The sequence below is a fragment of the Oncorhynchus nerka genome, unplaced genomic scaffold (genome assembly GCF_034236695.1).
Source record: "Oncorhynchus nerka isolate Pitt River unplaced genomic scaffold, Oner_Uvic_2.0 unplaced_scaffold_4805, whole genome shotgun sequence".
Taxonomy (NCBI): Eukaryota; Metazoa; Chordata; class Actinopteri; order Salmoniformes; family Salmonidae; genus Oncorhynchus; species Oncorhynchus nerka.
Genome location: NW_027036500.1, coordinates 1 through 14474, shown reverse-complemented (window position 1 = coordinate 14474; position 14474 = coordinate 1). Strand labels below are relative to the sequence as shown.

General features: G+C 40.9%; 1 protein-coding gene across 1 annotated transcript; it reads left to right on the top strand.

The window, feature by feature from the left end:
• Nucleotides 1–1491: 1491 nt before the first annotated feature.
• Nucleotides 1492–14052, top strand: LOC135566466 (zinc finger protein 239-like). The gene is made up of 2 exons (XM_065014170.1): nucleotides 1492–1575; nucleotides 12676–14052. Exons 1-2 carry the CDS (start codon nucleotides 1566–1568, stop codon nucleotides 13632–13634), a joined length of 969 nt encoding a protein of 322 aa, XP_064870242.1. The 5' UTR covers nucleotides 1492–1565; the 3' UTR covers nucleotides 13635–14052.
• The last annotated feature ends 422 nt before the right edge of the window (nucleotides 14053–14474 follow it).

Sequence of the window (14474 nt, the reverse complement as noted above, 5' to 3'; positions counted from 1 at the left end):
AAATGGGCCAGTGTGGGGGCCCTTAAAATGGGCCAGTGTGGGGGCCTATTTTGGGATGTGTTGGAACAGTCCCAAAACGTTTTGCAGGTCATCAATCAAGTTGTCAAGAACTTTCAAAATGTGTGAAGCGAAACACATCACACTGTGACACTTTCTGTATGTTGAAAGTTCTATATCTTCAGTAGATAGTTTTTTCTGCAAAATCGCTCACTTTACAACTTCATTTTCATTACCTCAAAAAATACAATCAAACCAAATCTCCTTCCAGACCACTACCAGTGTCTACATGTGAATACACATTTCTACATTTTGCAGAAGAAAAAATGAAGTAAAACATATCTATTGATGACATCATCAAAAGTTGAAACAATTTCCAAACAGTGATATTCAAATACAATGATGTTCCTGGTGACCTGGGGAGCATGAACATACCCTCCCTCTGACGAGAAACTCGTTTCAGGTTTTGAAAATCACAGTTTTTCTTTCTTTTAATCCCCACCCTAGCAGTGTCACATAGAAGCATTAGGTTCGGGGGACACTGCTTCTTTCTATAAAAAAAATCACAAGATCTGGAGGAATATCATTCACGATTGACAGTGATGACGCCATGTTCTGAAAGTAGCTAGGCCTAATTTGGTGTTTGAGGGAATAAAAATACAAACATTTCTTCAAGTCAATCAAATCAAATGCATTTATATAGCCCTTCTTCCATCAGTTGATATCTCAAAGTGCTGTACAGAAACCCAGCCATAAACCCCAAACAGCAAGCAATGCAGGTGTAGAAGCACGGTAGCTAGGAAAACTCCCTAGAAAGTCAATGTGTCTAAGAAATGATGACCACCGTTTATTATTATTTTTGTGCACTGGCAACTAAACAAAGCTGTCACTAAACCCACTGTTTAAAAGAGAATACTAAGTAGAACATAATTCTATACAGTCTCCAATCTTCATTTTATTTTTTTAAAGGCGACAGGATTTAATTTCTCCCGGTCTGGCCCACACCTCCAGTCCAGTGGTGGCGTTAATGCATCATTACCCCTCGACTGCCGCCGCAGATAAACCCCGAAGAAGAAGAAGAAGAAGAAGAAGAAGCTCGTCAGCCACCTTCTTAGCTTGCTAGCCAATATAGCCGGAACATTGCAGCTCTTTAGACGGTTTCGGTGAATGGGGAAGGAAGCTGTGTTTAAAAATACACGTCTGACGTATCTACTAGTTACCCCGTTTAATTTTATAATTACGTTTGTTAGTCGCATCTCGCTAGCTTGTTAAGTTAGCACTGGGTTGTTTATGCTAACTAATAAGCTGGCCTAACATCCCCGACCATGAGCTCACTAAACAACTCCCCCACTGCCGGGGACAGGAGGTCTGCTGGACGGAGAAGAGGGTCTGTGGCTTAATATTGTCGTGAAAGAAGAGGAGGAAGAGGGGGACGTCACATTGAAAGGAGATACAGGAGCGCTCAGAGAGGAAGAGGAGGAAGAGAGAGGGATGTCGTTTTTGGAGTGAAGGAGCAGGGGGAGGTTACTGTCACATTGGAAAATGAGGAGGGAAAAACTGGAGATCTGATGAACACCGGTAAGTAACTAGTGGGGTGATAATAAGGAACTAAAGGAGTCTGTAATGTTCTGTTTAAAGGCGAATTGGCTCTGGCAGCCAAAACAGCCAAAAACTCAGTCTAAACGTGAATCAGTTCTCAATTGCGGTACTGTTCTAGAAACATAAATCGCCTCTACTTTCATATTACATCAAGATAATTATCCAAATGCTAAATATACACTTACTGTACACCAGAGGAGGCTGGTGGGATGATCTATAGGAGGACAGGCTCATTGTAATGGCTGGAATGGAATGGTATTTAACATATAGAAACCACGTTCAACTCCGGTTCCATTCCAGCCATTACAATGAGCCCGTCCTCCTATAGTCATGACCAACCGGGTCATCAGGAGGGATCAGCCAATCGTAAAGAAGAAAATGGACTACTTTAAAATGGAGACACGGACAGCTCACAAAAGGGACAAATGATATTTCTTAAAGGTAGTATGTACCGGAGTGCCAAGTCTAGGTCCAAGAGGCTTCTAAACAGCTTCTACCCCCAGGCCATAAGACTCCTGAACATCTAATCAAATGGCTACACAGACTATTTGCATTGCCCAGCCCCCCCCCCCCTCTTCTACACGGCTGCTACACTCTGTTATTATCTATGCATAGTCACTTTACCTACATGTACATATTACCTCAACTACCTCAACACCTGTGCCCCCGCACATTGACTCTGTACCGGTACCCTCTGTATATAGCCTCCACATTGACTCTGTACTGGTACCCCCTGTATATAGCCTCCACATTGACTCTACCGGTACCACCTGTATATAGCCTCCACATTGACTCTGTACCGGTACCACCTGTATATAGCCTCCACATTGACTCTGTACCGGTACCCCCTGTATATAGCCTCCACATTGACTCTGTACTGGTACCACCTGTATATAAGCTCCACATTGACTCTGTACCGGTACCCCCTGTATATATTCTCCACATTGACTCTGTACCGGTACCCCCTGTATACAGCCTCCACATTGACTCTGTACTGGTACCCCCTGTATATAGCCTCCACATTGACTCTGTACCGGTACCCCCTGTATATAGCCTCCACATTGACTCTGTACCGGTACCCCCTGTATATAGCCTCCACATTGACTCTGTACTGGTACCACCTGTATATAGCCTCCACATTGACTCTGTACCGGTACCCCCTGTATATAGCCTCCACATTGACTCTGTACTGGTACCCCCTGTATATAGCCTCCACATTGACTCTGTACCGGTACCACCTGTATATAGCCTCCACATTGACTCTGTACCGGTACCACCTGTATATAGCCTCCACATTGACTCTGTACCGGTACCCCCTGTATATAGCCTCCACATTGACTCTGTACTGGTACCACCTGTATATAGCCTCCACTTTGACTCTGTACCGGTTCCCCCTGTATATAGCCTCCACATTGACTCTGTACCGGTACCCCCTGTATATAACCTCCACACTGACTCTGTACCGGTACCCCCTGTATATAGCCTCCACATTGACTCTGTACCGGTACCCCCTGTATATAGCCTCCACATTGACTCTGTACCGGTTCCCCTGTATATGTAATGTAAGGTCTAATACACCTGTTGTATTTGGTGCATGTGACATAAAATGTTATTTTGCAAAAAGTTCCAGGTCAAAATGATGGACACCTCCGTTTTCATTACCTTTCAATACCTCACATTGAGAGAATAACTGAGCCTTTTTATAAAGTGTGTTTCTAAAAAGTGTTGTTGGGAGGGATCTTGGACTATTCCTCCATACAGAATACTTCCAGATCTTTGAAATCGTTTTGTCACTTATGGACTTTGCCTATTCAATTCAAACCACAGCTTTTCAATACGTTTCAAGTCATTGAGATGGATTGAAACATTTTAGGTTTTTGAGGCCAATTATACATTTATTTACACATTTTGATGTGTGCTTTGGGTTATTGTCTTTGCTGGAAGATTCACTTGCAGCCAAGTGTCAAGTAGCAGAGCAACAATGTTTTGGGCTCAAATGTCCTGGTAATATGTGAAGTACCAGGATGTGATGCCGTTGACCTTAACAAAGGGACCCAGGACCAGTGGAAGCAAATAACCCCATAACATCAAATATCCACCACCAGATGTTACAGTAGCTTTGGGGTTATTTTCTGCTCCTGCATTCTAATATCCACCACCAGAATGTTACAGTAGCTTAGGGTTGTTTTCTGCTCCTGCATTCTAATATCTACCACCAGATGTTACAGTAGCTTTGGGGTTATTTTCTGCTCCTGCATTCTAATATCCACCACCAGATGTTACAGTAGCTTCGGGAGTTTGTTTTCTCCTGCATTCTAATATCCACCACCAGATGTTACAGTAGCTTTGGGGTTTTTTCTGTCCTGCATTCTAATATCCACCACCAGATGTTACAGTAGCTTGGGGTTATTTTCTGCTCCTGCATTCTATTATCCACCACCAGATGTTACAGTAGCTTCGGGGGTTATTTTTCTGCTCTGCATTCTATTATCCACCACCAGATGTTACAGTAGCTTTGGGGTTATTTTCTGCTCCTGCATTCTAATATCCACCACCAGATGTTACAGTAGCTTTGGGGTTATTATCTGCTCCCTGCATTCTAATATCCACCACCAGATGTTACAGTAGCTGGGGTTATTTTCTACCCCTGCATTCCTAATATCCACCACCAGATGTTACAGTAGCTTTGGGATATTTTTCTACTCCTGCTTTCTAATATCCACCACCAGATGTTACAGTAGCTTTGGGGTTATTTTTCTGCTCTTGCATTCTAATATCCACCACCAGATGTTACAGTAGCTTCGGGGTTATTTTCTGCTCCTGCATTCTAATATCCACCACCGATGTTACAGTAGCTTCGAGGTTATTTTCTGCTCCTGCATTCTAATATCCACCACCAGATGTTACAGTAGCTTTGGGGTTATTTTCTGCTCCTGCATTCTAATATCCACCACCAGATGTTACAGTGCTTTGGGGTTATTATCTGCTCCTGCATTCTAATATCCACCACCAGATGTTACAGTAGCTTTGGGGTTATTATCTGCTCCTGCATTCTAATATCCACCACCCAGATGTTACAGTAGCTTTGGGGATATTTTCTACTCCTGCATTCTAATATCCACCACCAGATGTTACAGTAGCTTTGGGGTTATTTTCTACTCCTGCATTCTAATATCCACCACCAGATATTTATTTGGGGTTGGCCTACTCCTGCATTCTAATATCCACCCATATGTTACAGTAGCTTTGGGGTTATTTTTCTCCTGCATTCTAATATCCACCACCAGATGTTACAGTAGCTTTGAGGTTATTTTCTGCTCCTCCATTCTAATATCCACCACCAGATGTTACAGTAGCTTTGAGGTTATTTTCTGTTCCTGCATTCTAATATCCACCACCAGATGTTACAGTAGCTTTGGGGTTATTTTCTGCTCACTCCATTCTAATTTCAGCACCAAACCCACCACTATGGCGGGCGTGTGCATGGCTCTATTTTCATGTCATCAATGCATGTAAACGCCTGGAGTTTTAACCAACATTGGCACTTGGATTGGATCCGTGCTTTGGTCAGATGACATGAAAATAGGGCTCTTTTGCCCAGCACACCGTGGTGTTGATAACAGAGTGTCCTTTACAGGAATTGAAAACCCAGATGTCCATCATTTGAACCCCTTCCTTTTTGAGAATGTGTTATTACTTGTTAAAGCAAAATCTCTTTCTCTAGCAATTTAATAGTATAAAATAATATCATTTCCCAAATTTCTCTCAGTATTGAATGATTTATTGTAGGCAGTAAGTCATCTTTATCCATGGTGTGCACACTTTAACACAAACTCTGTACACACTTTAACACAAACTCTGTACACACTTTAACACAAACTCTGTACACACTTTAACACAAACTCTGTACACACTTTAACACAAACTCTGTACACACTTTAACACAAACTCTGTACACACTTTAACACAAACTCTGTACACACTTTAACACAAACTCTGTACACACTTTAACACAAACTCTGTACACACTTTAACACAAACTCTGTACACACTTTAACACAAACTCTGTACACACTTTAACACAAACTCTGTACACACTTTAACACAAACTCTGTACACACTTTAACACAAACTCTGTACACACTTTAACACAAACTCTGTACACACTTTAACACAAACTCTGTACACACTTTAACACAAACTCTGTACACACTTTAACACAAACTCTGTACACACTTTAACACAAACTCTGTACACACTTTAACACAAACTCTGTACACACTTTAACACAAACTCTGTACACACTTTAACACAAACTCTGTACACACTTTAACACAAACTCTGTACACACTTTAACACAAACTCTGTACACACTTTAACACAAACTCTGTACACACTTTAACACAAACTCTGTACACACTTTAACACAAACTCTGTACACACTTTAACACAAACTCTGTACACACTTTAACACAAACTCTGTACACACTTTAACACAAACTCTGTACACACTTTAACACAAACTCTGTACACACTTTAACACAAACTCTGTACACACTTTAACACAAACTCTGTACACACTTTAACACAAACTCTGTACACACTTTAACACAAACTCTGTACACACTTTAACACAAACTCTGTACACACTTTAACACAAACTCTGTACACACTTTAACACAAACTCTGTACACACTTTAACACAAACTCTGTACACACTTTAACACAAACTCTGTACACACTTTAACACAAACTCTGTACACACTTTAACACAAACTCTGTACACACTTTAACACAAACTCTGTACACACTTTAACACAAACTCTGTACACACTTTAACACAAACTCTGTACACACTTTAACACAAACTCTGTACACACTTTAACACAAACTCTGTACACACTTTAACACAAACTCTGTACACACTTTAACACAAACTCTGTACACACTTTAACACAAACTCTGTACACACTTTAACACAAACTCTGTACACACTTTAACACAAACTCTGTACACACTTTAACACAAACTCTGTACACACTTTAACACAAACTCTGTACACACTTTAACACAAACTCTGTACACACTTTAACACAAACTCTGTACACACTTTAACACAAACTCTGTACACACTTTAACACAAACTCTGTGCACACTTTAACACAAACTCTGTACACACTTTAACACAAACTCTGTACACACTTTAACACAAACTCTGTACACACTTTAACACAAACTCTGTACACACTTTAACACAAACTCTGTACACACTTTAACACAAACTCTGTACACACTTTAACACAAACTCTGTACACACTTTAACACAAACTCTGTACACACTTTAACACAAACTCTGTACACACTTTAACACAAACTCTGTACACACTTTAACACAAACTCTGTACACACTTTAACACAAACTCTGTACACACTTTAACACAAACTCTGTACACACTTTAACACAAACTCTGTACACACTTTAACACAAACTCTGTACACACTTTAACACAAACTCTGTACACACTTTAACACAAACTCTGTACACACTTTAACACAAACTCTGTACACACTTTAACACAAACTCTGTACACACTTTAACACAAACTCTGTACACACTTTAACACAAACTCTGTACACACTTTAACACAAACTCTGTACACACTTTAACACAAACTCTGTACACACTTTAACACAAACTCTGTACACACTTTAACACAAACTCTGTACACACTTTAACACAAACTCTGTACACACTTTAACACAAACTCTGTACACACTTTAACACAAACTCTGTACACACTTTAACACAAACTCTGTACACACTTTAACACAAACTCTGTACACACTTTAACACAAACTCTGTACACACTTTAACACAAACTCTGTACACACTTTAACACAAACTCTGTACACACTTTAACACAAACTCTGTACACACTTTAACACAAACTCTGTACACACTTTAACACAAACTCTGTACACACTTTAACACAAACTCTGTACACACTTTAACACAAACTCTGTACACACTTTAACACAAACTCTGTACACACTTTAACACAAACTCTGTACACACTTTAACACAAACTCTGTACACACTTTAACACAAACTCTGTACACACTTTAACACAAACTCTGTACACACTTTAACACAAACTCTGTACACACTTTAACACAAACTCTGTACACACTTTTAACACAAACTCTGTACACACTTTAACACAAACTCTGTACACACTTTAACACAAACTCTGTACACACTTTAACACAAACTCTGTACACACTTTAACACAAACTCTGTACACACTTTAACACAAACTCTGTACACACTTTAACACAAACTCTGTACACACTTTAACACAAACTCTGTACACACTTTAACACAAACTCTGTACACACTTTAACACAAACTCTGTACACACTTTAACACAAACTCTGTACACACTTTAACACAAACTCTGTACACACTTTAACACAAACTCTGTACACACTTTAACACAAACTCTGTACACACTTTAACACAAACTCTGTACACACTTTAACACAAACTCTGTACACACTTTAACACAAACTCTGTACACACTTTAACACAAACTCTGTACACACTTTTACACACTTTAACACAAACTCTGTACACACTTTAACACAAACTCTGTACACACTTTAACACAAACTCTGTACACACTTTAACACAAACTCTGTACACACTTTAACACAAACTCTGTACACACTTTAACACAAACTCTGTACACACTTTAACACAAACTCTGTACACACTTTAACACAAACTCTGTACACACTTTAACACAAACTCTGTACACACTTTAACACAAACTCTGTACACACTTTAACACAAACTCTGTACACACTTTAACACAAACTCTGTACACACTTTAACACAAACTCTGTACACACTTTAACACAAACTCTGTACACACTTTAACACAAACTCTGTACACACTTTAACACAAACTCTGTACACACTTTAACACAAACTCTGTACACACTTTAACACAAACTCTGTACACACTTTAACACAAACTCTGTACACACTTTAACACAAACTCTGTACACACTTTAACACAAACTCTGCAGTTGGCCCATGAGAGCAAAATCATATATAATAAAAAACATGATTTAATGAATTTGTTTTTAAAATATCAATGGTGTTATTAGTTTTTTTGTTATTAGGTAACGGTCCGATCTGATTGAAATCTCTAAGATACAATATCATGTAGTCTATTATTACGTGGTTGTAATTTAATAAGTAAATTATGAAGAGGACCAAATCAGGAAAAGGAAGGATAATTTCGATATGGATTAAATGTAAAAAATTAAACAACAGGTTATTGAATTTAAGCAATAATGCATGAGAACATGTCTATTCAATAACACAAACTAAAATATCAACTAATACATGGTCTGTCTGATACCACTGTCTCTAACAGATATAGCGCAGGCATAAGCCAGTCTTTAGTTCTATTTCTGAGGTTGAGAGACGGAAGATTCTGTAAGCACAGTTTCTAGCCAACCACACTGGTTGTCCATTCTAAACAGGAATGGTTTCTGTAAGCACAGTTTCTAGCCAACCACACTGGTTGTCTATTCTAAACAGGAATGGTTTCTGTCAGCATAGTTTCTAGCCAACCACACTGGTTGTCCATTCTAAACAGGAATGGTTTCTGAAAACACAGTTTCTAGCCAACCACACTGGTTGTCTATTCTAAACAGGAATGGTTTCTGTAAGCACAGTTTCTAGCCAACCACACTGGTTGTCTGTTCTAAACATGAATGGTTTCTGTAAGCACAGTATCTAGCCAACCACACTGGTTGTCTATTCTAAACAGGAATGGTTTCTGTAAGCACAGTTTCTAGCCAACCACACAGGTTGTCTATTCTAAACAGGACTGGTTTCTGTAAGCATAGTTTCTAGCCAACCACACTGGTTGTCTATTCTAAACAGGAATGGTTTCTGTAAGCACAGTTTCTAGCCAACCACACAGGTTGTCTATTCTAAACAGGAATGGTTTCTGTAAGCACAGTTTCTAGCCAACCACACAGGTTGTCTATTCTAAACAGGAATGGTTTCTGTAAGCAGTTTCTAGCCAACCACACTGGTTGTCTATTCTAAACAGGAATGGTTTCTGTCAGCACAGTTTCTAGCCAACCACACTGGTTGTCTATTCTAAACAGGAATGGTTTCTGTAAGCACAGTTTCTAGCCAACCACACTGGTTGTCTATTCTAAACAGGAATGGTTTCTGTAAGCACAGTTTCTAGCCAACCACACTGGTTGTCTATTCTAAACAGGAATGGTTTCTGTAAGCACAGTTTCTAGCCAACCACACTGGTTGTCCATTCTAAACAGGAATGGTTTCTGTGCTGGCAGTCTGATATTCTTTTCCCTTGCTAGCTAGCCAACTAAAGCTGACACAGTTGCATCAAGTTCACCTTTGTTTATTTGTTATATACACATGATGAATGTGGGGTAAACAGTGTTATTTATAATTTATTTAACCTTTATTTCATTATACTGCTCAATGTCCCACTACATTATTATTATTTTTTTACCTTTATTTAACTAGGCAAGTCAGTTAAGAACAAATTCGTATTTACGATGACGGCCTACGCCGGCAATGAGACGCTTCGTTACAGGTTTATCTCTGGACAGAGCAACAACAGTATACAATTAAATGAGAGAGAAACAGGGATTGAGCAAGAATAAATATAATAGAAGATAGTCAACTAATTTAAAACGGATGTTTCCAACCTGGGCTGGGGAATTATGCAGTAGACCGTGTTAGTCTACTGTAGACCGTGTTAGTCTACTGTAGACCGTGTTAGTCTACTGTAGACCGTGTTAGTCTACTGTAGACCGTGTTAGTCTACTGTAGACCGTGTTAGTCTACTGTAGACCGTGTTAGTCTACTGTAGACCGTGTTAGTCTACTGTAGACAGTGTTAGTCTACTGTAGACCGTGTTAGTCTACTGTAGACCGTGTTAGTCTACTGTAGACCGTGTTAGTCTACTGTAGACCGTGTTAGTCTACTGTAGACCGTGTTAGTCTACTGTAGACCGTGTTAGTCTACTGTAGACAGTGTTAGTCTACTGTAGACCGTGTTAGTCTACTGTAGACCGTGTTAGTCTACTGTAGACCGTGTTAGTCTACTGTAGACCGTGTTAGTCTACTGTAGACCGTGTTAGTCTACTGTAGACCGTGTTAGTCTACTGTAGACAGTGTTAGTCTACTGTAGACCGTGTTAGTCTACTGTAGACCGTGTTAGTCTACTGTAGACCGTGTTAGTCTACTGTAGACCGTGTTAGTCTACTGTAGACCGTGTTAGTCTACTGTAGACCGTGTTAGTCTACTGTAGACAGCGTTAGTCTACTTACTGTAGACAGCGTTAGACTACTGCACGGCAGCGTAGCCTAGTGGTTAGAGCGTTGGACTAGAAACCAGAAGGTTGCAAGTTCAAATCCCAAGCTGACAAGCTACAAATCTGTCGTAGGCCGTCATTGAAAATAAAAATTGGTTCTTAACTGACTTGCCTAGTTAAATAAAGGTAAAAATAATTTTAAAAAATAGTAGTGGGACATTGAGCAGTATAATGAAGGAAAATATCATTCACTTATGCATTTTGATCAAAGTACGGACCGATTATGTTAATCTCTTATCATAATCTTGAGCAAATCAATACATTTTTAATTAGTTCAATACATTTAGTTGATTTCCTACGATGATCAATACATTTTCTATACATTTGCTGAATTCTGTTTTAATGTCTGGAATCCCTAATTCCGTTCTGCACATCGGCGATTTGATTGGGTCTCACAGATGGCAAGGTTTATACAATTCCCCTCTGTTACAAACCAAATGATTTGATTGGGTCTTACAGGTGGCACGGTTAATACAATTCCCCTCTGTTACAAACCAAATGATTTGATTGGGTCTTACAGATGGCAAGGTTTATACAATTCCCCTCTGTTACAAACCAAATGATTTGATTGGGTCTCACAGGTGGCAAGGTTTATACAATTCCCCTCTGTTACAAACCAAATGATTTGATTGGGTCTCACAGGTGGCAAGGTTTATACAATTCCCCTCTGTTACAAACCAAATGATTTGATTGGGTCTTACAGGTGGCACGGTTTATACAATTCCCCTCTGTTACAAACCAAATGATTTGATTGGGTCTCACAGGTGGCACGGTTTATACAATTCCCCTCTGTTACAAACCAAATGATTTGATTGGGTCTCACAGGTGGCACGGTTTATACAATTCCCCTCTGTTACAAACCAAATGATTTGATTGGGTCTTACAGATGGCAAGGTTTATACAATTCCCCTCTGTTACAAACCAAATGATTTGATTGGGTCTTACAGGTGGCAAAGTTTATACAATTCCCCTCTGTTACAAACCAAATGATTTGATTGGGTCTTACAGGTGGCAAAGTTTATACAATTCCCCTCTGTTACACACCAAATGATTTGATTGGGTCTTACAGATGGCAAGGTTTATACAATTCCCCTCTGTTACACAGCAAATGTTAGGCAAGAAGCATGGGGTAAAAATGGAGATTAGTTTCTGAATTGCCAGGCTGGGCTGTGGGACAGTGGATACGTAGGGACGATTCAAATGGAACTATTGAAGAGATGCAACGAGGCCCTTTATCTACTTCCCTAGAGGCAGATGAACTGGTGAATACCATGTTATGTCTCTGTGTCAAGTAGGAAGGAAGCTACAGGTAGTTTCTGCTAGCATGCTAGCAGATACTATAGACTTCCAGTGATTATGCTAACGCTAGTTAGCAATTGCGCTACGGCTAGTTAGACACTGCCGTCAAACTGCACGCATAGACATACACATGGTATCCATGAGTTCATCTGACTCTGGGGAAGTAGATATTGTGAAAATTCCTGTGGATTATTGTGATTTAACTAACAGCTATCAACCAATCAGCATCCAGGATCCAAACGTACCCTTTGGGATCGAGTCTAGATTAAACCTCATAGGAAGACAGTTTAATCATGTGGAGGTTTCATTTCTGTTTAACCAAATACTCTGTTTGTCTTTGGCAGGAGAGAGGCCAGACTTTCCCTCTGACAGCGGGAAGAGTCCCTCAGGGGAACCAGACCCAGAGACACCCAAACCAGTGAGACCACACCACTGCTCCCACTGTGGAAAGACTTTTACCTGGTTATCAAAGCTGAAAGAGCACGAGAGAACACACACTGGAGAAAAGCCTTACCAATGTGCCATTTGTGGCAAGACTTTTACCCAGTTAGGGGGCTTTCAATATCATGAGCGGACACACAGAGAAAAAAATACCTACCACTGCTCTCAGAATGGAACGACATTTACCCAGTTAGGGAACCTGAAAAAGAACGACAGAATTCTCACACAGGGAGAGAAGACAAACCACTGCTCCCAGTGCGGAAAGAGTTTTAAATGGTTATCCAAGCTGAAAGAGCACGAGAGGACCCACACAGGAGAAAAGCCTTTCCAATGCTCCCATTGCGAAAAGAAATTTAACCAGTCATCGCATCTGAAGGAGCATGAGAGAATACACACTGGAGAGAGGTCTTTCCAATGCTCCCAGTGTGGAAAGGGTTTTACCTGGTTATGGAACCTGAAAACACACGAGAGGACCCACACGGGAGAAAAGCCGTACCAATGCTCCCTGTGTGGAAAGACGTTTACCCAGTTAGGGGGCTTTAAATATCACGAGAGAACACACGCAGAAAAAAAGACCTACCACTGCTCTCAGTGTGAAAAGACATTTACCCGGTTAGGGAACCTAAAAAAGCATGAGACAATACACACACAGGAGGAGACAATACACACACAGGAGGAGACAATACACACACAGGAGGAGACAATACACACACAGGAGGAGACAATACACACACAGGAGGAGACAATACACACACAGGAGGAGACAATACACACACAGGAGGAGACAATACACACACAGGAGGAGACAATACACACACAGGAGGAGAAGGCTCCCAGTGCGGAGAGACTTTTAGTCAGTTAGGGAACCTGAAAGAGCATGAAATAACACACAAAGGATAGAAACCAGGGGCGAATTGGCCACCTGGTAATTCTGGCAGATGCCAGATGGGCTGGACCATTCTTTAGTTGGGGGCGAATTGGCCACCTGGTAATTCTGGCAGATGCCAGATGGGCTGGACCATTCTTTAGTTGGGGGCGAATTGGCCACCTGGTAATTCTGGCAGATGCCAGATGGGCTGGACCATTCTTTAGTTGGGGGCGAATTGGCCACCTGGTAATTCTGGCAGATGCCAGATGGGCTGGACCATTCTTTAGTTGGGGGCGAATTGGCCACCTGGTAATTCTGGCAGATGCCAGATGGGCTGGACCATTCTTTAGTTGGGGGCGAATTGGCCACCTGGTAATTCTGGCAGATGCCAGATGGGCTGGACCATTCTTTAGTTGGGGCGAATTGGCCACCTGGTAATTCTGGCAGATGCCAGATGGGCTGGACCATTCTTTAGTTGAGGGCGAATTGGCCACCTGGTAATTCTGGCAGATGCCAGATGGGCTGGACCATTCTTTAGTTGGGGGCGAATTGGCCACCTGGTAATTCTGGCAGATGCCAGATGGGCTGGACCATTCTTTAGTTGGGGGCGAATTGGCCACCTGGTAATTCTGGCAGATGCCAGATGGGCTGGACCATTCTTTAGTTGGGGCGAATTGGCCACCTGGTAATTCTGGCAGATGCCAGATGGGCTGGACCATTCTTTAGTTGGGGGCGAATTGGCCACCTGGTAATTCTGGCAGATGCCAGATGGGCTGGACCATTCTTTAGTTGGGGGCGAATTGGCCACCTGGTAATTCTGGCAGATGCCAGATG